At 40.1% G+C, this 24798-nt stretch overlaps 2 protein-coding genes across 4 annotated transcripts; one reads left to right on the top strand and one right to left on the bottom strand.

The window, feature by feature from the left end:
- Window positions 1–1523: 1523 nt before the first annotated feature.
- On the bottom strand, window positions 1524–11426 carry LOC110059170 (cytochrome P450 27C1-like). 2 transcript variants are annotated; one of them, XM_089293459.1, is made up of 9 exons: window positions 9450–11426; window positions 7992–8185; window positions 6922–7206; window positions 5664–5761; window positions 4755–4921; window positions 4526–4601; window positions 3642–3798; window positions 2879–2922; window positions 1524–2382 (listed from the first exon to the last, which is right to left on the bottom strand). In XM_089293459.1, exons 1-9 carry the CDS (start codon window positions 9866–9868, stop codon window positions 2272–2274), a joined length of 1551 nt encoding a protein of 516 aa, XP_089149585.1. In that variant the 5' UTR covers window positions 9869–11426; the 3' UTR covers window positions 1524–2271. The 2 variants fall into 2 exon arrangements, with proteins under 2 accessions (XP_089149585.1, XP_089149586.1); XM_089293460.1 differs by lacking the exon at window positions 6922–7206.
- A 770-nt stretch (window positions 11427–12196) lies between these two features.
- Window positions 12197–21231, top strand: LOC110059328 (cytochrome P450 10-like). Of its 2 annotated transcripts, XM_020766024.2 has the most exons (9): window positions 12199–12915; window positions 14055–14245; window positions 15458–15742; window positions 16314–16411; window positions 17714–17880; window positions 18455–18533; window positions 19526–19682; window positions 20476–20519; window positions 20906–21231. In XM_020766024.2, exons 1-9 carry the CDS (start codon window positions 12467–12469, stop codon window positions 21014–21016), a joined length of 1581 nt encoding a protein of 526 aa, XP_020621683.1. In that variant the 5' UTR covers window positions 12199–12466; the 3' UTR covers window positions 21017–21231. The 2 variants fall into 2 exon arrangements, with proteins under 2 accessions (XP_089149584.1, XP_020621683.1); XM_089293458.1 differs by lacking the exons at window positions 20476–20519; window positions 20906–21231 and having other exon boundaries at window positions 12197–12915; window positions 18455–18570; window positions 19526–19565.
- The last annotated feature ends 3567 nt before the right edge of the window (window positions 21232–24798 follow it).

Consider the following 24798-nt stretch of genomic DNA (forward strand, 5'->3'; position numbering starts at 1 on the left):
AACAAAAGGGAGTTTAAGGAACAACTACCACTACGCCGAAGACAACGCCGATTAAAGAACGAATTTATATCCAACCTACGAATCTCGCAAGAATTTAGATTCATTCAGTCTGTCTATCACTGGCAGAGAAACCCAAAACAGAATATGTAAAACAGCGTAAAATTTCCAAAAGAAATAGTTCACGTTCTCTTGAACTAATACCCAGATCAAATGGGGCCTTTCACGTTGTTCTTTTGTGAGGAGCTAAGGAACAGCAAAGAAATGAACAAGGAATTATAACATACGCGGACACAGTCATTGTACTTGTTGCCGTTGCTTATGTGGTTTACTTATTATATTTGACTTCCTAACACCGAATGAACGACAAAAGAATAAACAGCCACACAAGCACAAAGCAAACGAAAGCCAATGAAAGCCCGGCCGAACAAAAAGACAGCTGAGAGTGCCGAAAACATACATGTGTTATGAAAGGTCTTTTGAAAATCAAAACGTTCAGATTAAAAGACTTTTCACCCTATTTCCTGCCATTTCGTTTCAGGTAGTTGCGAGAATGTCCACGCATCGCTCGAGTATCATCCTCGAAAGAAATATAAGGCCTCTATGGGGGATTCACTCTCTCACCTTGATCTTCCCCTGACTTAGGCCAGTTATTTTCCAAACCTTAAGTTCGGGTGATTTGTTTCAAAACCAATCAGAGAAAGTCATGTTATGTTGAAAACTCGAGAAAAAGTTTATTTAATTTAGCATACTTGCTTGACATAAATAATCATTTGGTCATGTGTTGCATGGCAAACAGGGATCAGCTTTGTGAATTATTTTTGCTAGAAAAAATAATAATAATTTTTGGATAGAACGTTAGTTGGGTGCTTTTCTTTTAGAAAGGGCGCCCAAATGCAAACAGGCCCCGCGGATTTACCGTCGATTAAACACCGCGGATTTAACCCCGCGGATTGAACTCTAAGATTGGGCATTTTCGTGATTTGTCATGTTTTCTCTACCATTTCAAGCGGAATTTCGCGGAAGTTAATGGAAAGATTGCTAGACGCGTTCCATCATGAAAACTTGTGGCTCGCATTTGTTATTTTTATATTCTAATTCTGTAATGTTCAGTCAACTGCTATGATCAATCTGTGCGCCAAGAAATCGATAACGATAACGATTTTTTAAAAAGTTTTTTAAATCGCGAGTAACATTAAGCGGTTTTTTCAATTGATGAAGGCTTAAGAGTTAGCCGAAACGTCTTGTTCTAAAATATACAAGTCAGTGACAAAAAAACGGCACTTTCATCGGCTAAATCGATAACGAATCTGTATGAACTGCAGAAGAGCAAGTTTTCTTAATGAAGCTTCGTAACCAGTTTTCAGTGAGATGATCATGAAAAAGCGATAAATTAAAGCTGGAAAATACCAACCGGATTGCGCATATGATAACCACTACAGAATACTACGACGAACGTTAGCTGCGAATAATAATCGTAAGAAAATAAATTAGCTCGATTATATTATCTCCAATTCTACTTGAAATTTAATTTTTTTTTTTTTTAAATATTTTAATCATTTAATCTTTGATCTTCTTTATTTTACTACCAATATACAAACATTGGTTTAAATACATTGATTAAAACTACTTTCGTCACAATGTATTACTTAACCTTCGACTACAAGGCATTCTTGGCTGAAAGGAGACTGAATTCAATCTTAAGTAGTGACATAACCGAATAACCCTTACTCAGGCTTCGCGCGGTTTTCCAAACGTCACTCTCTTCACCCTTTCTTTACGTTAGGACAAGTCAGTGTTAAGTGGTATTTTATCTTCATGCCTGTCGTACTCTTCTGCGCGTGTACGGCGATTTGATATTTGGACTGACGTTAAACCAATTTTCAAAGTTGGCTTCCGTAAAGAAAATCCTTTTCCAACAACCTTGTGGGAAATGTAAAATTCATCGTAACAATGTGCAAGGAATTATATGTCATATAAGAGAGTTTTCACAGCATTCTTTTGTATTTTTCGTTTGAAGAAGGTATGCAAAGCGGTTTGTTTTAAAGGGTCAAAGGTGGGACGATGAGGTTTTCAAAGACAACCTGTTTTTGTTTTTAATTCGCTCGACAAAATCACAAATTATCCTAGCCGACCCGAGGCATTTACTGTCCTGTGATTAGTCGAGTTGTATTTTCTACTGTCAGTTTAAGTCATACATTCCCATTAACACGTGACACAGGCCCTTGAATCTTGTCTGCTGCTGTTTAGCCTAACGACTTCACTGGTTGGAAATTACTCGCGATCGATAAATTTTATCTTTATTGGTCTGTCGGGCATCAGATGAAATTTGACCGTCTCCTTGACTGGTTGCTCGTGGTATTCCAGAACAAACCGCTGGACCAACTGCAATCATCAATCAAATAACGTTTAGAACAGAGTGATGAAAAACTTTACAAGATCTGAAGAGGCCTTTCCTAAAACTACCATAGTGATCTTTCATGTGCAGGTTCAGCCTCGTGACGTCAGAGTAATCATTTCTTTCTCCTTATGTTCGAGTGGTACAGCTGAATTTAAAGTAGATGAAGCCAGCTTAGGTTTTAATGCCGCATAACCTGAAATCTTAGTTCTGAGTCTGATGGCAACTGCACTGTAGGTTACAGATTAACTACAAACAAAGGAAAAACCAATGTGTACTAGTTCTTTCTCCTGAATGTAGTCTAATTTTTCAAATTATAGTTTTAAGTGTTGTTTGCATGGTACATGCAGGTGATGCCAAGAAATAAGGGTGTGGCAAATGCATACACTTTAATAGTAGGCTGTGTTGTTTTTAACAACTACGAAACAGCCAATCTGGTCTTCCTAAAAATAACGATTTGCTTCGCTAAATGACTTAAATTACCTTTGCCGTTAACAGGTAAATCTCTGCTTCAGCTATACGGCGACCTGAAGAAAATAAGGCACAAGTTCAGTATCAAAGAGAATTTGTGCAAAAATTATTAAACTCTCCAGAGCTCTTACGCAACTTGTTTTAGTGTTCTCTGATTTAGTGGATGTACATGTTGCGCTTGTAGTTTCTGGCTAGAGAGCAGTGAAATATCTATTTATAAATATTTTATCTTTTAACTCCTTTTGTCTAATAGTTGCCCTTTTAACGAGCCACCTCCAAGTATATATGAATCAAGCCCTTTGCACTAATTAAGACGTTCTGGATAGAGGTTCCTGGAATCTCAGGGCGCTCTTCATATGATGCAAATTCTAAATTTTGGCAAATAAATACAAATTTTAAATTTTTCGGAAGTTCGAGTGATGAATGGAGCAGCACTTTCCAGAATTTCTGGAAAAGGGGGCAACCTGGAATTTTCAGAAAATTCCATTCCATTTGACTCTCTTTTTGAATTTCCGGAATTTCCGGTTTAATGGTTCGCTTTTCAGAAATTCAACAACTTTCAGATTTACTGGAAAATTTCCCACGAAATGTTTATTCTATTAGTCCCCGCCTTAGCTACAATTGTGCTCCAACCCCCCCCCCCCCCCCCCCCCGCAACCCGCTCCCCACCACGCCTAAAAAAACCAACAGAAACAAAACGTAATAAAAGATAAGAATTTCCCCATATCAATCTGTCAACCACTTTCAGATTTCAACAGGGGAACAGCTCGCTCACCGATGCACATGCGTGTTCCGACTCCGAATGGAATACTGGCAAATGGATGGATCTTTCCCAAGTCATCATTAAGCCAACGTTCAGGTCTAAACTCCAAAGGGAATTTAAATAACTTCTCTGAGCGTCCTGACAGGTAATTGGAATACATTACAATCGTCTGCAGTAAAAGATAATTGAGATCATGATGAGTTGTTGACTGATTGAAAGATTAATTGATTGAAGTCGATAGATGCTAGTAAGTTATTCAATGGTTTGTGGAAGCATTCCATGTAACATCCCGCGAGCAACTATGATTTTCTTTTTTATCAGCGGGGAATCTCTGCTTACAACATTTGTTTCATTAACATGAACGCATACAGTTGGTGATGGGGCTCCAAAAATATCAACCCTGAACACATTGCAAGGCATGGTACGATTAGCAAGCCATGAAACTCCTCTGGGCTCTGGAAGCTGCAAGTCCTTTTCAGTTGTCATATGAAAGAAACCTTCCAAACGCTTAGCAGATTTGCGTATGCATTGAATGGAATAGCCGACGTACTTGGCAAGGTGTGTCAAAGCTTACCAAGGCTTCATATTGATTAAGGGCACATGTTTTAGCGTTAAATTTGAAGGACCCGAGCAATGCTCACAAGCAAGCTATTGACTCACTGAGGCAGTTATCAATGGAATGGTTTCTTAACAGGCAAAATTATCACCAAAAATGGCAGATCTGTCAAAGTAACTGTTTACCATATTTTGCTGTGACAATTTCCCTAATCGGGGGCCAAGCTAATCGGAGTTCGCATAATCTTGTTCCTGGAGTTGGACGAATTCGTCCAGTTTGTCTACGATAATTTTTAGGCGAATCATGCCCAATTGAGCAAACCATCGGCTGGAGCACTCACCCCTGACGGAACCTTGTAACCGGACAGCACGACATCTTGGGTCAGGCGGCGTTCCCAATGGATTGCTGGATGCAACCTGGTTGGAGAAAACAAACACGTGATTACCACGTAGCATCCGTAAGCTACTGATTGTGTAAGCAGTGGGATTTACTAGCACTCAAATGCAGAAGGTCGAGTACAGTAAACTCATCATTACACCAACGGCTCAATTGATAATTTCACTTATTACCTCATACTTTCCTTGACACAAGCCTTTAGATAATCCAATTTTGCAAAGGTGTCCGGGGTGAAGTCTCCATGGGGCCCAATCAGGGAGGTAACTTCTTCATACACTTTCTCTTGCACCGCAGGATAACGCGCCAAATCGTAAAGAAGAAATAGCAAACTTGTGGATGTCTTTGAAAGCAAAAATCATTACAAACGTTGTTAAAACAAAGAAAGTTTGGGCACAAAGAACGTTGCAGGTTACAGGTCGTTATTTTGATTGTTTATTAGTATGCCTATCGTTCGAGCTAAATAAGTAATGAAAAACGAAATTCGGAAAATTAAAAATTAGCCGTCGTTGTCCACGTTCTCCAAACTACGTAGAACTCTGTAATTTCACGTTGTTGTTTTGTAGAGGACGTCTAAAAAAGGTACCAAGATTTATAACAGCATGTGCACAGCCATTGCTCTGCTCATTTAAAAGATCTTTATTTTTTGGCGACGTGCATAGTCATTATTCTACTTATTTAAAAACACTTTGGGTAGGCGACGTTCTCGTTGCCGTGTCCGTGTCCGTTTGCGACGTTAAGTGTGTAATGACTGGGATGGGATAACCACCAGGATAGGATAAGGGCAAAGGAAGTCTATCCTCCTTGTAGGCAATTTTCCCAGAGTTATCACAGCTCAAGTTTCTTTAAGATATGTTACCGAGTTCTTTCACGGGTAATGTTACCACGCGCGTAACGCGTGGATGTTCTCGTGGAGGGTGAAAATGCGTGTAAAGCCGCTTAGATTCTGCATGTGAGCAAAATCCGCGTCAGAGAAATGGCTTGTTTCCAGACCCTTCTGGGATTTCCGACACTTGACAGGGATTACCTTGACAGTGAAGTACAAGTTATGAACGAACAAGTACAAATATTTTGACGGTATTTACCGTTTCCACTCCTGCTCTAAACATAAAAATGGAATTGACGTTAATCTCCTGTGGTGTGAGTTCTCCTTTTAGGATGAGGTACGTCAACAGAGGTACAGCTGCAGTGCAAGAAGATATAAACGATCCTAAGATCAAAGCTAGGGAGATATTCGAGTACTCCGTAGTCTGAAATTCGTCTCCTAAACCTTTGCTTTATAATCAGTTCATGGGCAGGGTCAGGTTCCCTGCTTTCTTGCATTTTTGTTTCGTTCTCTTGGAACACCCCTTTCCATAAGATATCGCATTACTTATTATTATGTGAATTTTTGCATTTGAGTATTGTGTTGCATCGACCTCACTGATGATAAGACAAGATAGGGTTAGTTCGATCCCTTAAAGCATGAACAGTCAACTGGAATACATTTGGTGGATTAAATTAAAGAAAGCGATTTCCGTTAACATTGGAGAAGCGGATCAGGGCTGGGTTGTTCAAAAGCCGGTTAATGCTAACCCAGGATTAAAAGTTAACCAAAGTATAACTTTTTCTTGTAGAAAAATGTTTTTTTCTGCTTATGTTTTGTGTAGTCTGAGATTGTTAAACTCAAAACTGAAGGACAAACAGCATAAACAGAAAACCTCACCGCAAAGTTACAAAAGTCAAATCAAAATTCTCGCTAATCCTGGGTTACCTTAATCGTCCTTTGAACAACCCGGCTATGAGTTATTTAATCCTTTAACATTCTTGTCATTCTGATCTGTTGCGCTTTATTTCGTCCTTGTTCACACTAACGCATCTCCACTCTAACGTGCCATGATTTTGATACGATGAGACCTGCCATCCTCACGCTCGCTACAATGAATACAAAAGCTATTTTTCTGTTTTAGTGTGGACGGCAAACACGATGCTGACGTCAAGATGATCACGTGATCTTAGACCAGTCACTCACAGCCATTGATCAAGTAGAACACTGCGCATCGTTTTCCTCGTTTTAGCGTAGAAAACATGAAAAACGGTACTGAGGATGGAAAACGTTTGAGGCGTCTTTGATTCGAAGAATCTGATTTCGAATATAAATGGCGGATTGATATGGTCAAGTCTTTAGCAACTATATGCATACATTAGATAAAATAGATAAACTCAACTAAAATGTCAAGAGAAAAGGGTATACCTATACTACTTTACAACAAACATAATTACATTTAAAGACTTTCCAAAAATAATATGCAAGGGATTAAAAGCAAAAAATATTATTGTAAGACACTTCTCTTGATAATTTACCTTGATTCTCAACAAATTCGTCACCCTCTTCTGTGAATTTTTTCAAATCAGCAACCTTCTTGTCCACAATCTTTTGACCAATGCTAAACAAGGTGTCTTGCGTTTTACAGAATTTTCTGTAGGACGGCGTTGTCACGAATCTGTAAAGTTGGCTTTCCCATCCTCTATTCAAATATCCAAGGTATTTGAAACCGTCAAAAGTAGCTTGAATGACCTTGATTATATCCTGGTTGGGTGGATCCTCATACAATCCAACCCTTAGATCAAACGCCATTGTTCCCACAGCTAAGACACGAAAAAATAAGAATTGACAAAAGTAGTAAGGAATCAGACAATTAAGACTCGTCACCTTTCTTTCCCAACGCAGCAAATAGCTTGGAGTATTAGCTCAGTGCATGGGTCGATCAGTCAATGATCTATTTAATTTAGAAATTCAACTTCGTGGTTTAAAAAAATACTCTTAACTTATATTCGACCACTGAGTTACACATGACCTTCGGAAACCAGGGCGCGCGGTTTATTGACGCTGGGACAATGGTGGGGTCATTAACCGAAGAAAAGAGTTTGATTATAATTTGAGACCAGCTTGAAATGAAACGAAAGGAAGGCTGACGGGTGTGCTGTTAGCCTTCTGGTCCGTAGGCTTGGGCCTACAAATCTGATCACTACACCCGTATTTTCACAATATGCAATTGAAAAACAATTTGTTGAAGCACAGTGTTCAAGTCCGTCAGATGAATCAGGTCGCAATTTTGAACGTGTCCCGGGATTGACCTGGCAATTACAACTACCCTGTCGTGGTGATAATATCAAGGCTCCTCCAGTGAGGTAAAAACTCTGGGTGCGAGTGCGTCTAGATAAAGAAATGATCGGAACATTGATTGGCCCATCCTGTGTTAATGACAATTTGGATGCTTGCTAAACAAAATACACTTAGAGTTACCAAAAGGTTTAGGACAGAAAAAGAAGCATTTTCGAGGGTGTTTATCCGAAAAAATTCAACAAGAGTATATGCCAAGCCTCTCCGCCCGGATACAGGTGCGCAATTGAATTTAATTACTCCTGCTTACATTCGGTAGCATACTTCGCTAGTTCTCCTTCAAGATTTGGAATGACGTCATCCTCTCCTCGGATTGCCACCATGCGCTCTATAGCATCTCTTGCAACGCTATTAAAGTTGTCCAGATTCTCGCGTATGTCCTTAGGTCGTAGCATCTTGGACGCTAAAGCCTTTCGTAATCGGCTCCACTTCTCGCCACCCGTTCTGCATGACAACAATAAAGAACAAAATCCGAGCTAGTGCTGCCAACTCAACAGCGTTCCTTAAGGAGACATTTGTGACGTCCCTCCCTCAGTGCAGTAGCCGAAGTGAGAATGCGTCAAGACTAAAAGTCTCTCGCAAACTAATCACAAAAAATGTTCAAAACGGATTGAACATTTATAATCAGACTATCCTCGATGCAGATGAATAGCGAATTGAATAGCGATTTCGAAAAGAAAAAGTTGTTCCAAAATTTTGTTCTCCAAAAAAAAAACATTTTTTTTCCGAAACATGAAAATTCAACATTTCTGACCATTTGCAAAACGGATTTTGAAACAATTTTGCTCTAATTACTCCTTGATTTACGTTTAAATCATGAAGAAATATGCACATTGGTAGCTATATTTTAACATAGCAACGCCTATAGGAACAGCTGCTTACAGTCCAAAAGTACTTACAAAATGGATTCAATTCAGTATATTTTAATTACACTTTGCAGGAAAGCCATAGAGATATGAACTTATAAGAATTTTGCATCATGGTCCTGAACTTTTTTTCCTGTACCACCTTACACGCCCCTTATACTTGATTAACATATCTATGACCGGTGCCTATTCGGTTATTCAATGGAACATTTATGTCAAAGAAACCTTTCTAGGTATCCCTCTCCCTTCACAAAGCTGCTTTTTTTTTTTTTCTAAAAAAAATAGTTTTGACTCGAGTATAAGACCACCTTAAAAAGACCAATTTTGATATATTAAAATTCCACAAACTCTGTAGTCATTCACCAGAGCCTCGTACTGAGGTCTATTGTTTTAGGCTGGATTTTAATATATCGAAATTGGTCTATTGCCTTAGCTTGCAAAGTTTTCGGAAAATTTGAAACTTGTTCCATAGCTATCGCGAGCGAACCCGTCAACTAAGAATTCCCGAAGTTCTGCGAGGGAAATATGTGGGAACAGAAATGTTCGGTAAAAAATTTTCCAAAATGTGGAAAAACCTAACGAGAACCACGAGGTTGTCTTCTTCCCCGGATATTCCGGAATAAAAGATGTTCCGATCCACTCCTCACTGGACAAATTTCCGGACATTCAAACAGTTAATTTATTCGTCGTGAAGAGTCATGAAATGTTGGCGGACGCTTTGCCAAGCGACGAATGGCCTTACAAAGACATTTTACAGTATATCTTTGATTAATATAAATAAAGCAAAGCGAACCCAACTAACTACATGTTGGGAAGTTTCTTTTTTATTCTAATTTACTTACAAGCTCGCCAAACCCTCCGGTAGTTTCCTGCTGTTCATGTATTCCCTCTGGGGTTTAAAAAGATCATCAGATCGTACGGGAAATCTTCCATCTCCCTTGAAGACGGCCTCTACATCGCTTGGGTTCCCAAAGAAGACTATCGTTCTTCCCATAACTGTCTTCTTGAATATTGGCCCGTATTTCGCAAAAGCGTCTCGAAGAGCGGCCATTTGCTCATCGAATTTGACTGTTTTCGCAAAGCTGAATGCATCATCGCCAAAATATGGTAAACCCCATGGTCCGGGAATCTCGTCGAAGGAACGAACACCTTCCGGAAGGTCTGTATTGCTTTTTATGAGATACCTGAGAAAGTTCTGCAGTTTTTCAAAAGGATTCAGCAACCAAATCACGACTGAAATGAACAGGGCCGAGCAGACCATATACAGCTGAGTTACATCAGGGGCACCCAACGACCGTTTTCTCTCGAATGCTGTTAGACGCTGTTTTAGGCTATCTGGAGTACTTTTAAAGCTCTGTAGGTTAATTTTAGGTTGCACTAAAAAAATTTTATCTGTTCGGATATTCTAGGGGAAATTGAGTATCCTCGAATTTATTAGGGCTTTTTTGTCCATTTCCCGAAAACCTTAGGTCTTATCGCCTTTCCGAAAATGATAGCTGGCCTTTTTTCGGTACCCAAAACGACATTTTCAACAGTCCGAAAACAACAGACATTAAATTTCTCATATGACGAAAGTTCGAGGTGCCAATTCTCTCAAGAAAATCAGAGGGGATTAAAGGCCTTCCGAACAGATAATTTACCGAAACGATCCGTTGGGTGCCCCTGTTACATCCATATGGTGTCTGTGATTTTAAAATTGTCTCGTAAGTTTGCGTTACCTGAATAGCATTATAATAACAATGCAAATCATCCTTAGACCGGAAACGATTCTCAAAATGGCTGTCAAAACAAATTCAACAGTGATGAGTAATATCAGGAATGGACTGGAGTTTTTGCACGTAACAGCCGGAAGGCGTTCGCGGATTCGTTAATACGCTGAGATCCTTAAAGCCAAAAGTTTTGTTGTTCAGGGCCGGTTTGTTCGAAAGCATTAAACGTTAACCGAAGTATTATTTTTTCTTGTTTAAAAATGTTTTTCACTTTTCACGTTTGGTGTAGTTTGAGATTACTACAGTTCAAAACCGAAGGGCAAACAATATAAACTGAAGACCTCACCAAAAAGTTACAAAACGGAAATCAAAATTCTCGCTAACCCCGGGTTAGCTTAATCGGGCTTTGTACAACCCGGCCCTGGCGCCATTTTCGCATTACCGAACACCTGGATAAGGCTAATCTCGTCTTAAATTAGAATCGTTCTACTGTCTACTAGAGATTGTTGTGTAAAGCAAGAATATGGTTTCAAAGGCATTTTTCTTGAATGTTATTTTAGACAGACATGTACAATATCTACGCATATCGATTGTAGAGCGGCTAGCCACGCAATATCTCACAATGAGGACAATCAATTACCGTACCCAGTAATATGCACCATATATATTACAATAGCTTCAAAAATTCTCGAACCGCTCATTGGCTAATTTTCATTGTCGACAAGCGGACAGACATATGAATTTATTATTATAAACAACAACAACAGCACCAACAAATTGACGTCAGTTTTTCATGCTTCTGGCCTGTTATTGACAATGGATTTCGTCATAACAATGTCAATCCACTCGTGGATCCACAGCTACCTGGACAGTTTTTATGACGAAATTCACGATCAAAAACAACAATAATAATTTCTTAGCAAAAATTGTGTGCGCAATTTTAAGATCAGAGCAAAACAGAACTCGACGTATGTCTTGTCGCAATATTCCTTCATGTATGGAACGTCTCGCCTTATAGAGTAGCCTATTGGCGTCGCCCGCGCTAACGGTGTATTGCTTGTTTGCCTGCGAACAGGCTCCCGGAGAGGGCGAAAAAAACATTCATTGTGTGCCAACTAAGGGTCCGGACGCACTGGACTGACAAAATTTGTTTGGCCCTTCCAAAAATCTCGACAAAATTTGTCTCTGCCAAATTTTTAATTTGTCAAGTGTGGGCGAACTGAATCACAGCAAAATATTTGTAAACCACAAGAGTTAATCACATGGAAATTAACACCATCGCTTGCGCGCTTTCAATTTGATTACATGTAGTCGTGAAACTTGCTCTTGTACTTGTACGCGGCTGACTCGGGCGGACCTGGAGATGCAGCTGGAACGTTAACGTAGACTTGGGAACCGTAACAGTTGTACTGTGCGAACGGATCGTCATGGAGCATACCGAAGTACGAATCTTCCATGTTTATTGTTGATTGCCGCACAAATATAAATTTAATTTTGGCGGACTTCGGACTGAAATACTCCGACTAAAAGTAGAGATCAAATTTTCTTGATTGACATTTTCCTTCAAATCATGGCCTGTAAATTGACAAATCTGTCAGATTTCACGCCTGACAAAAATTTGTCCTGCTCCGAGGTAGGACGACGGTGTCTCTGAAGTTTGGTAAGCCTTGGCAAAATTTGGTAGGTCTAAAAATCACCGGACGCACTTGTCTCAGGGAATTGATGACAGATTTTTTCGTAAAATAAACAAAAATTTGCCCAGTGCGTCCGGGCCCTAAGATATAGCTATATGAGGCCTCCCGGTCGAGACGGTTTTGTTTTGTCTGGTAGCTTCAGTTCCGTTCATCACGCAATCGTTGCTGCATGCCAAACGAAGCTATATAGCGTCACTAATCATTTTAGCATCCAGCCTCAAAACGTTTTTACAGGGTCGCAATTTCAAAAAAGATGGTATCTTCAAATTGATGAGACGTTAGCTGACAAAATATGGCAAAATATACTGAAAACTGTCATGTTACTAAAACAATGTTGACACTTGATGCCGTGCACTAGTTGATTTGCCCTTCAGTGTCAATCTCAGTGGTCACTCGAGCCGTTCGCACCTGGATTCATTGAAGGGAATTTGACGGAATTCTTTCTCTTCCCACAAAATGAACGACGCGCTAACCCTGGTCTGTTCAGCGCTACTGATCTCAATCGTAGTTTGGTTGTTAAATCCTCTTGCAAAACTACACACCTTACTGAGCTATCTCTTGCGTGGAGACACAGGCTCGCATATTGCAAATCATTCGGAAGAAGTTCGCTCGTTCGAGGAGATGCCTGGTCCGAAGGGATTGCCATTTTTCGGCGACTTGATTAACTACGTAAGGAAAACCAAGTTTAAACCACAGATGGCAATGCTCCAAACGTCCTTCGAGAAATACGGGTCGATATTCAAGACGACAATTATGGGAACAACGATTGTTTCTATTCAAGATCCCAGGAATGTAGAAATCGTCTTTAAGGCCGACGGCAAGTATCCCGTGCGACCTGGGGAAGTCGTCAAAATAGGCGAATGGTGGAGGAAAAGCAGAAACCTTCCGAAAAATGTGGCGGCACTGTAAGTACAAACAAAATGAGCTGGCGTTGTATTTTCATCGAGGTATAGATGACATCAAGAAAGTTTAAGAATTGTTTAGGATGATCTTAAACTGTACCGAGCTCAGGAAAAGGATGAGAAATCACGCACTAGTTAATGAAGGATTAACAGGGAAAACGATGTCTTTTTGTCGTTCTTTTCCTCACTTAACTTAATTTTAACACTTTCATTTAATTATATAAAACGTCACAAACCCCTCTCTGAAGGCAAGAACAAGAAGTCGACGTAGCAACGTAGGAATTCATGGCTTAATATCTGTTTTGAACGAGGCCTGTCAGATCTCTGTTACAGGCAATTAAAACGAAAGAAAGTGTTACAACGGAGAGAAGAAAATGAACAAGACATTTTTGCAAATGTTACCTCTATTACATCTACATAAACTTTATGTCAAGAGAATATTTCTGAATATATTGAGGTGTATGTGCCCATTTGGGTTGTCACGCGATTCTTATCCTTGATAGTTGCGTGAGGAATGGATTAAGAAGAAGTCGCAGGTTAATATTTACAACTTTTTCTCTTAGAAGAGAAAAGTTCAGAACTCTATTGCCACATTTGGGCTATCGACTGGTCATGAGATTAGGCGTAAGACAACTCTCTGATTTCTGACATCATTCGTTAAGTTTGTAGTCTCCTCCGCAGCCGTTATTAGGGTCGTCACGCAACGCTTCTCCCCCACCAATGAGATGCACTTTGTTTCGCTTCACTTTGCTTCACTTTACTTCACGTAATAGGCACAGTTCTCGAACTGTAATTTATCAAATGTATTTCAATATAAAGGGTCTCCAACAAGATCTCCATACAACTGTACAATAATATAATACGGATGGACATTAATATCGCGGAATTGCTTAATCTTGTTTACTTGGTGGGGGAGAAGCGTTGCGTGCGTTGCGTGGCGACCCTAATAACGGTTGCGGAGAAGACTATTAAGCTTGGGATGACTACAATCCTCGTCAAACACTCTGTTTACTTTATTGTATTTTATTTCATCTCATTTCATTTCACTTCATTTCACTTCATTTCACTTCATTTCGCTTCATTTCGCTTCATTTCGCTTCATTTCACTTCATTTCATTTTATTTTATTTCATTTTATGACAGACAGGGGGAAGACTGGAGCCGAGTACGCCGAGCCTTGGCGTCCAAGATGCTTCGACCCAAAGAAATCCGTGAAAACCTCGACAACTTTAATGGGGTCACCAGGGATACTATAGAGCATTTGCTGGCAATAAGGGGAGACGATGGTGTGATTCCAGATCTCGAGAATGAACTTGCAAAGTATGCTTTCGAATGTAAGTTTGATAGCAAGGGTGATTTTGTGACTTTCTTTTACTTCTTGATCTAGCTTCTTTAATTACATCCTTTTTTATAATAAGAATATTGTTTTGCGGCCCAGACTAAATATTCTTACTTTTCCTGCCGATTTTAGGCTGAGGATACTCTTGTGAATATTCCTAGATTATAGAGTATGACATTTCCATGTTGTTGACTTTGATGACGTTGAAGCAATTTTGGAGCCAGACTACAGACAATAAAGCATGATGTGAGAAGTATCACTTTTTTGCAGAAATGTTATTAGGATCGAACGTACGGCTAGTGCTCTTTTTGTTGTCTTCTGGCTTGTTTTGCTCTTCGAATTTATAGTATGATTTAGTTAAAAACATATAATTGTATTGTATTTACAAATCTCAACACTCAAAATTACATTCATTTCAAAATCTCAGCCTCATGTTTATTCTTAAAATAATCTTAAAATTCCGCAATTTTCAGCCTCGATATTCTTTTACGATATACTCTTGCAAAAGAAAAGAGTTTATTAGATACACTTCGTTTCACTTCACTTTACTTCACGTAATAGGCACAGTTCTCGAACTGTAATTTATCAAATGCATTTCAATATAAAGGGTCTCCAACAAGATCTCCATACAGCTGTAAAATAATATAATACGGGTGGACATTAATATCGCGAAATTGCTTGATCTTGTTTACTTGATTGTTGATTGTGATTCCGGGGGGACGGGGTGCTTCTTATAATGGCCTATAGGGGGAGGTTCCGTCCGAAAGGGTATCGTTTTCAGGCTCCAGTTATATAAAAGGGCAAGGATTTCACAAGTAGAGGTACAGAGGTAAGGACATCTGTAGCGATAGACTATCTGTCATTCGATTATTTTAAAGGGCCTTTAATTAAGATATTTCGAACAGACGTACCTTATGGCTGTATCATTTCATTTATTATGCATTACATGAAAATGACAAAAAGACTGAAATTTATGGCGACCAATTCATACAATGTAGTACGGGCCAGTTATGAAAGTATGTGAGAGAGGTACCTTTTGCGAATTTAAGTTACATACGAAAGGGGGGAACCTTTTCTGCCAAAATGATATACAAAACGGTAAGGGGTTGGAACTCGGGATGAAGCATCCCCCAAAAAACCTTCTAGAGTACTCACCCCTCCCGCCCCCCGTGCGATTCTGAAGTTTCCTTTCTTGTTTCTTTTTCAGCTGTTGGCACCATGGCGTTTGATGTGAGAATTGGTCTTTACGATGACCCACCAAACAAGGAAACAGTCAAAATGATTGAGGCAACTAAAGAATCTTTTCGACTTTTGGGAGTGTTGTGCAGAGGTTTGGAAAACCTGTTGTTTGCGTTCGTGACAACTCCTAACTACAGAAAATATTGTAAAAACCAGGACATTGCAATAGAGATTGGCCAAAGGATCGTGGATGACAAGGTTTCAGAATTGAAGAAAATGGCAGAGGAAGGTGAAGAATTTACTAAGGATGGAGGTAAGGATTGTACAACTCATTGTGAGTTGAATTTGACGGAACGTTTCCACTAACACGCCTTAGTGTACTTTTATTAGCAACGTCTGGCGCATTTTCTTCACCTCTTACAAAGGGGCGATGATATTTTTGTTTTCGGTTGGCATGATGATGCAGACGATTGCCTGCAGGTCAGGCGGTTTGGAAAAAGAAGACTGAAGGACAAAGGGAAAGAAAGAACCCCCTTCCGTGATTTTCGAGAGCGCCCTTATGTATTTGCACTGAACTTTGTTGTTTATTAGTGTGCCAAGATGAGGAATTTACATTCGACAGAGGGAGATAAAAAGAAGAGACATGCAAACACTAGGGAACCATGGTTGTCCAGTCTCGCGCTACCTTTTAAGCCTTGTTGGCTAGCAGCTAGGAGCATGACACATTAAAATTAAAATTATATATATTTATCAGAATGTAAATATCATTACGATTCCGAATCGGGACTAAATCAACTCTTTCCCTATATTTGGCGGATGCACGAAAATTTTCTTTTTGACATAGCTTGAACGTTTTGACTAAATAGCATATTCATGTGTTGTAGCTGTACCTCTACTGACGTACCTCATCATGAAAGGCGAACTTACACCACAGGAGATTAACATGAATTCTATTTCGATGTTTAGAGCAGGAGTAGACACGGTGAGGAGTCTGTGAATGAAGAAAGATTTAGAACAGTGTTCGATACTGTCTTGTTCATGATGATAAATGCGAATGCAGCCATAACACTACTGGAAAAAAGACCTGGAAAGAATTTTCAGGCTTTGAACGGGATTAGAACCCACGACCTTTGCGATACCGGTGCAATGCTCTCCCAAATGAGCTATCAAAGCTACATGAGAGCGGTCGTGTGTGGGTTGGCCCTTTATTCCAGCGGTGTTATGGCTGCATTCGCATCTATCATTATATCTACAGTTAATTGCTACTGTTGGACATCTATTACTATGGAATTTACATACTTGAGCCGAGTATTACGTCCACTGAACATAAAGGGCCAAAATTAACCCACACACGACCGCTCTCATGTGGCTTTGATAGCTCAGTTGGAAGAGCGTTGCACCGGTATCGCAAAGCTCGTGGGTTCGACTGAATCCCGTTCAAAGCCCGAAAATATTTTCAGGTCTTTTTTTCCAATAGTTTTATGGTTGCATTTGCATCTATCACCATGTCTACATTTAACTGCTACTGTTGGACATCTATTACTTTCTTGTTCGTAAAACGCAAATGGTACAAGACAAAGAAACCAGGCCTCCGGTATTCCAAAAAGGGTTTTATCTTGCGTTAAAATTTCATCATGTTTTAGAGGAAGTTTGTGAAATTTGAGACTTAAAATGGTGAAATTGCTGTTTTTCATCGAAGAGCGGAGGCAAAATTCCCCCTTTCAAGATTTGGGAATTTGGTTATTAGCGGTTACTACACCAACGTATAGCTACGGGCTTGATATAGATTTGAAGGAGGTTACTGTTCCGCAATTTTAGCGTCTGCATTTTTTAGTTCTTATGATTCCATATACTACTGGATGGGATGCTATAGAACACCTACCCGTGCGTCTTCTTCACTTTATCGGTCAATATGGCGATTTCTGAGGCGCTTAACTTGAGCTATCCACGTTAGCAGAATCTACACCCTCCTGGAATTTGCGAAGCCAGGAGTGATCTAGGATTCCTTGACAGGCATTACCTCGGGAGCAATGGCTAACTGAATAAAAATCTACCTTATCTTTCATTCTCTCTTGACCACACTCAATATTAAAACTTACGCAGTAAACATGACAACTATGACATACGAACCTATTTGTTCGACGTGACATTTGAATACTCGGTGTACTTAGGTTACAAGGCAAGCAATTTCTTCATGGCAAGCTTTGTCACAGTGGTCATCTTGGAGGGACCAATATCTGTTTGATCTAACAACTTTCTTAACGTCGGACTTTTATTCCCACAGACATCCGGCGGACTGCTTTGGCTACTTTACGATTTGGCGTGTAATGCAAAGGCGCAGGAGAAGTTGTATGATGAAGTGGTCTCCCTCATTGGGCCTCATGGAGATTTTACCCCAGAGAGCTTTGCAAAGTTGACTTACGGGAAGGCTTGTCTCAAAGAGAGCATGCGGTAACGAAAGAATTCCATTGTTTCTTCTTATATTAGCAGATTCAAGCCTGACTTGCCCACCTCATTTACCAATCATCCACCAATTCATCTCGTGACCCTGGGTTTTGGGAGGGTCATTGACTAAGCTACCTCAGACAATTGAGCTTCCAAATCAACGGCCTTTTCTCCAATTGGCCATTTCAGAGTTGCCAGCTGCGAAACCATTCATATGAAAATGTGTGCCACCTACAGGTTCATTTTCAGGCAAATCATACTCATCTTCAGATGAAAGGTTTGGCATGATGACTCGTTTTGAAACAGAGGCGCAAGGTAACTCAGAAATGGCCTATTCAAATCTCCTGGACTTTATTCTGCATAAATTCTGTGAGAAGTTGGTCTAGTAATAACAGGTTTCACATCTTTAAAATTTGGGTGGGAGAAAAAAGTATACACCTTGACCTTTGTTTATGGAGGTTATAGCTTTCATTCTAGTGAGTATCATTATTGTCAATTGAAAGGAAAATCATCATTATCGCTATCATCAGACATCATTGCTTTCGTTGTCGTTAATGTTATTTGTATTTTTAACTCTCAGATTGCATCCTGGTGCCTTTGCTTGGGGACGCGTTCTGACGCAAGAAGTGGTTCTATCCGGTTACAAAGTTCCTCCCGGAGTGAGTAAAACTGAGGCACAATCGCATTCAGTTGAAGGTCTACGAGCTTGTCTACTTTTAGTTTCCTTCACACTTTTTTTTCATCTTTACTGCCTTCTTTTTGGCCCGTCTGTCTTTCTGTCTGTCTGTCTGTCTGTCTGTGTGTTTGTTTGACAGTACTGCGCCTTTCGTCTGTTTAATGCTGTCTGTGTCTCTGATTCTGTGTCTACCTGTCTGTCTGCCATGTCTGTCTGTTTTCCATCAATTCTCTACTGATGCTTATACATGGCTTTTATTTTGGCAAGTAGAGTGATGGTCTGTGTTATAAAACGGGGCAATACTTCAAGGGCAAACCTCAACCGTTTCATTTATTTAAATAACAAATGATAAAGAGGGATGAAAAGACAAGGATGAACTTCTCGACCATCCTATGTAAAGAGCCACAACAGATTTAATAATTAGCTGATGTTTCTCTTGTTTAGCTAAGGCCAGGTTTAGCATGGAGGAAGTACCCGGGGGCCTATATGTCCACTTACAAAAAAGAATGAGGAGTAAAAGAGACTCCCATATAGGTTTTATTCCAAGGGTTATCCTAGCCTATTCCAGGCTCTCGGTCAGTGGCGACGATTGAAAAAGCGGGCGGACAATCAGACCCCGCTCGTCCCCACTGACCGAGAGCCTGAAACAGGGTACGGTAATCCCTGCAGAGGTGTTTTTAGAGTCTAGAGATGGTATCAGTTTTTCCGCTGATACTGTTACCACGCTGGATATTTTCGTGTACGATGAAAATGCGTGTAAAGCAGATTGGATTGTTCACAGGGCTCTCCTCCTGGGAATTTCAAAATCGACAAGGATTTAAAATAGCTGCAGACGGACAACCTTGGGAATATGGCCTGTCTTACCCTTTATCTCCTCTTTCCACTTGTATTATACAGTCTTCTTGATTTACTTCATTCGTTCGCTAAATTTAAATAAATTCTGAAATTAGACTTGTCCAACATCTTTATTTTCAGACCATCGTTAGGTATTCCAATTACCTTGCGGGACGTTCAGAGAAGTTGTTTAAGTTCCCCTTGGAGTTCAAACCTGAACGTTGGTTGAATGATGACTTGGGAAAAATCCATCCATTTGCCATTTTACCATTTGGAGTCGGCGCTCGCATGTGCATCGGTACGTTATATTTTTTCACCAAAATGCATCGATATTCGATTTAGATCAAGAAAAAACTCCATCCTGCTTTGGATTTCAGTAAGTATACATGCTCCGTCTCACGAGATCACCCTTGGAAACATTCGATATACGCTCTGTAAATCAAGTCCCACTCTCGACCATAACTTTCTACATGCACTTTTGGGTTGAGATTTGCTTTTCTGTGTAACTTAAGCTTTTTTTAGGGGCTTCATTTTAGAGGACATTGAGGGTTTCTGAACACCGCAGTACCGTACAAAAATTCAGCAAATCGCCAAATACCGCAACACTTCAATACCAAGTCGAAACTTAGATGTCACACCGAAACCACTACTCTGTATGTCAAGTTTAGAACAAATAACACAGAAAAAACAAGTAGGAATTTGTTTATAAACGTTAAGTCAGGTAATTTTTGATTTAGACAAAACAAACAAACATCCATTGGCGTGTTGGCTAATAATTAACAAAATATAACTTACCCTTTCCCGATTGGAAACTTGATAAGGCTCGGAAAACGTAGGAGGACTTAGAGGATAATTTTTAATATCGTCAATAATGCTAAAAAAACGCATCCCGCAGGTTCGGATAAATACTGCAATTTTGCAATTCGAGATTGAAATTACCGAAATACCGCAAGAAAAATTGTCCAATACCGCAAACTCCAATGTCATTTTACAATCTACATCACAAGAGCCCGTCATAAAGTTTTTAGATGGCGATTGCTTGTGTTCCGCTGGTTTTGATTTTGTTGTTTTTCTTGTACACTGTTTCACAGGGCGTCGCATTGCCGAAACCGAAATCTACCTTCTGGCTACAAAGGTAAGGTAGTTCTCTGCATGGCTCCCTTAAAGTTGTAGGAGCGTCGTGATAGAAACCAAACTTACGACAACATAAGGCTATTGCAACTTAAAAAAGCTTGAAAAAATATTTTTATTTTTGCTGTGGATCTGGTGATCCTTTCCGTGAAAGGTCAGTTTTGTGTGATCATTCCAAGCGTAGAGCAAACCCAACACACCGTACTAAATAAATTTCGCGAGAACCTCTTGACACTGTGAGTGATTCTACTTTATAAACAATGCAAATGAATATGTGAAGGACCAAATCTGATCATTCATGTCTTTCCTTTATGAACCATATTATTACGGTATTAGCTGTTATGTGATAAGGGTGATAATCTCAACCTTAATCTGTGTCGTGCTTTTCAGTTGGTGCAGCGTTTCCGTTTGGAATACCACGAGGACCCTGTAGAGATGGAGTTCAGATTACTCGCTGTTCCTGACAGGCCGCTGAAAATAAAATTGATTGATCGCGAGTAATTATGATTACCTAAGTTAGCGAGGACAGCTGGCCTCTCGATGACAAAGGAACGTCTTTTTAGGGAAGTGGTCAAAACTATTATACATATAAGGGACCCACTAAAATAACTTGAGACTACCGTCTCTTTCTATAGCCCCCTACCCTTATCCAGATACCAAGGATTTCTTTTATAGCCCCTCCCCCCCCCTTATCCCTTAACCTATGGTCTCTTGCTTAACCCCGCCCCCCCCCCCCCCCCCCCACCCCTACTACACACACAAAAAGAAACGCACAGAGAGAAACTGTGTGCCGGGTTGCGTACACTATGGTCACATTATTGTTCCTTTAATCGACCTTACAATATACAATCATCTCTGGTTTGCATACCTTTAAAAATTAGAAATAAACCTTGTGGATATTTGAAAACAAGTTCAACAATCATGTTAAAGATTTTTTAATGACGAAACACAAAAAATCACCACATTGTTTTGCGCTCAAGTACATGGCGTCCCTTTAATGAATGCCTGCTTACGCGAAGCACATTAACTCTGAACATAAACATAAACTGTGGACTACCGTAATAGTAATTAACCAGCTTTCATATTGCTAAAAACTATCGACGCACAAACCACAGAATTGAGTGGCACTCTCTTCAATGCGTAACCTAGAGTAGCTAGGAAACTTTCTGTAACCGTTTTGTCTGTAGAGCTAAGACGCTAGCCTACTAACTTTTAAAAACACTTCTGAACAAGTTTACGAGCTTTATGACGCTAAAATCTCAAAAAAAGGTGAAAAATTATTCCCGCAAAAGTCGGTGGTTCACAAATCAGGCACAGGTAAATGCATATTTCACGGATCATGAAAAAAATCAAAAACCAGTTTCCCGAGGACGGAAAAGTGTAGATAAGATATTTTCACGAATCACGGAAAAAATAAATCCTAATTCACGTTTCACGCAAAGCAAAAATGCCCATTCACGCGTCACGAAAAAAGTATAGGGGACCCTCTGTCGACAATTACCGATAATTACAATTTATTCGCCACGTAAAAGTAAGTTTACGCGCAAGTCTATTGACTGTTTTGCGTGTTGTATTTACTACTAGTGTTCGGTTTGACTCAGGCAAGACCATGGTTTTGATCCTCCATGTGGATCTCATCAGTTGCTGGTATTTCTCTGTACGTCTGAAGTTCAAGCCTTACACGACTTCTACGGTTCGTGACATTTGTACATTTGCCATTCTCTGTTCGGTCCCTCGCCCTTTTTGTTGCTTCACTTGTATCTATGAAGGGATCTTCATGATGTGTTATAAGGAGGAATTTTAAGTATAGTTGAGCCGTGACTTTTTAGAGGTCATAGGTCTGCATGATTTCTGATGTTATCTGCATAGTTTGACGCCTCTGTAATTTGTCATGTGTTTGTGCATTTTTTGGGCTCATTTCTATTGCAAGATATGTTTTTATGTCTTATGTTGAACTAAGCCGAACAATGACATACAACACGCAAAACAGTCAATACCCGGGTCCCTGAGGTTTTTCTTGATTATTCTCTCTTCTTGATTTTCTCCACATGAGAGAGCCGAAAGAAAGCCTGAGAGAGCCACGAAGTAGCCTGCGAGCAGGCTCAGTTGGAGCACAAGTGCGCGCGGCGTAGCCGCGAGCGCGAAATCGAGCGGTGAAGCCGGGAGACCAGTAGCCTGCGAATTGCTGGTTTTCAGTGTCACGCAATTCAAAATAGATCAAAATAAAAATCAAAGCAGGTCAATAGATAAAGTCCAGAATTTGGGAAATGAAAGAAGGTAAATATACAAAGACTCTCGCCAAAATTCTGGTCACAGTAATTTTTCTTATGCGAGATACGTGGAGAAATTTTTTACCCAAATTTATAGAGATTTGTAAGGAGACGCCATGCTGGTGCCCATCCGTATGGGCACCAACATGGCGGCCGGAAACCAACAGAAACATCTGTCACTGAGTTTTGCTACAAAAGCGTGAATTTATCCCTCGAGGAACTCAAAAACATTAAAATAATACTTTTCCTAAGACATGAACTGTTCAGATAGCCAAGTTCCCCGAAATAAGTCACTTTTTTAACCATCATGACAGCTCCCTAGGCCGTCATGTAAATGCCGCGTCACGCAAAAGCTTAGAAATTCAAGTGTAGTGTATCACAAAACCAAGAACCCATTCGAAGCGAAAATTTGTATGAATATTAGTCCTCAGCTGCTCTTAAACATCATTAAAAGAAAATCTCAGGAAGATCAATAGTTTTATAGTTCGAATTTTAGTGACGTCATGTGAAAACCAGCTATAGCGGCTCCCGGTGAGCCCGAACGAAACGAGGGAGTCTGCTCCTGGTATCATGATATGACTGGTTAAATCGCTGATTGTTGACATCTTTGAGATGAATATTTGACAGATCTTTGTAAAATTATACGACTCCAACGGTTCGTTACAATAGTGCATTTGCCGTTGTCTTTTAAATTTCGGTCTCTCGACCTCTCGTTATTTTACAAGTGATTCTGAAGGGTACTTTGTGCTCTGTTACGAGGAGGAATTTTAAGTAGAAGCTAGTGGAGTGGAGCCGTTTGGCTGTGTTATAGCAATTTATTTAGAGGTCAAAGGCATGGTTTCCGGACTTTCCGCTGTTATCTCCTTGTCGCTTCGCAGTTTGACACCTCTATCATGGGCTTATTATTTCCTTAGGCTCATTTCAGTATTGCAAAATATGTTTTAAGCTCTCTAAGTATTGGCTCTGGAGGGACAAAGTGTTTGAAATATTCCGTGAACATGTTGCTTACTTACACTCTATATTATGACGCCCGGCCTGGCTATTTGATTAACTCGATTAGAACTGTTTGCAAGTACCGAGAATGTAGCTTCTTGACGGGTCTAATTACCTCATTGACTGATTTGTTACAGGCTTATCACCAAGGGTGGATAGGCACATCAAAAACAAAGCCTACAGGCTCCCCTGTCCCCGCCCCGATTTGGTCTCAGAATTCTTCTGTTTCGCGCTCGCCGAAATCTTTTTCCGTCCTCGCCGGGAGCCTGTTCGAAGGCTATGAGACGAGAAAGTGAGCCTGCTCTGATCTCTGCAATTTTTTTTTATTATTTCCAGCCCGGAAACCGCAGAAAAGAATAAAGTCAATTGATTTTCACCGGAAGTATGAGCTTTGGCAGCTCAGATTTCTCGGGAAAATTGTAAATCTTTTTCATAACAACATGTAGGCGCGATATCCGTTGTTGATAAAGTTTTGCCGAAGAAAAAGTGTCAAAGTTTATGTCTATTAAGGACACACACTTTGATTCCAAGTGATCTTGCTTTGGCAATCTGGTCTTTGGCGATGCTGGTAAACGGGCAAACGCCTTTATGTTGTTTCGTTGCCCGCTTACAATCACATACGTTTGTAATATTTAACTCTTCCCATATGCAGTCGGCAACACGACAAGTACGTCTTGATTCATTAACATACTTTCAACTGCTATTTCCTGCTCCCTCTTTAGTTTGAAATTTAACCAGAAATAGACTGGACCTTTGTTAAAACATCAATAATATGCGTACTCAACTCTTCCTCTGACTCCAAATGTGGACGACTTGTTTTTTATTGTGCGGTAAATTACCGACTCCATGGGGATTTAATCGCTCCTCATCAAACATGGTAGATTGACAGTTTTCTCGCCTTTCCCGCTTTTCGACCAATGGTATTTCACTTCGCTTTGCTCTCCGAATTCTTCTGTTTCGCGCTCGCCGGAATTTTTTTCCGTCCTCGCCGGGAGCCTGTTCGCAGGCTACTTCACTAGA

The sequence above is a fragment of the Orbicella faveolata genome, unplaced genomic scaffold (assembly GCF_042242905.1).
Source record: "Orbicella faveolata isolate gen_17 unplaced genomic scaffold, um_ofav_v1 contig_25, whole genome shotgun sequence".
NCBI lineage: Eukaryota > Metazoa > Cnidaria > Anthozoa > Scleractinia > Merulinidae > Orbicella > Orbicella faveolata.

Excerpts from the sequence above, each read along its gene's own strand:
- LOC110059170 (XM_089293459.1), bottom strand. The coding sequence starts at position 9,868 with ATGGTCTGCTCGGCCCTGTTCATTTCAGTCGTGATTTGGTTGCTGAAT. Across the intron at positions 2,923-3,641 it reads CGGAACACGCATGTGCATCG|GTCGCCGTATAGCTGAAGCA; the intron begins GTGAGCGAGCTG and ends TATTTTCTTCAG. Across the intron at positions 2,383-2,878 it reads TTTACCTGTTAACGGCAAAG|TTGGTCCAGCGGTTTGTTCT; the intron begins GTAATTTAAGTC and ends TGATGATTGCAG.
- LOC110059328 (XM_020766024.2), top strand. The coding sequence starts at position 12,467 with ATGAACGACGCGCTAACCCTGGTCTGTTCAGCGCTACTGATCTCAATC. Across the intron at positions 16,412-17,713 it reads TTAGAGCAGGAGTAGACACG|ACATCCGGCGGACTGCTTTG; the intron begins GTGAGGAGTCTG and ends TTATTCCCACAG. Across the intron at positions 17,881-18,454 it reads TGTCTCAAAGAGAGCATGCG|ATTGCATCCTGGTGCCTTTG; the intron begins GTAACGAAAGAA and ends TTTAACTCTCAG.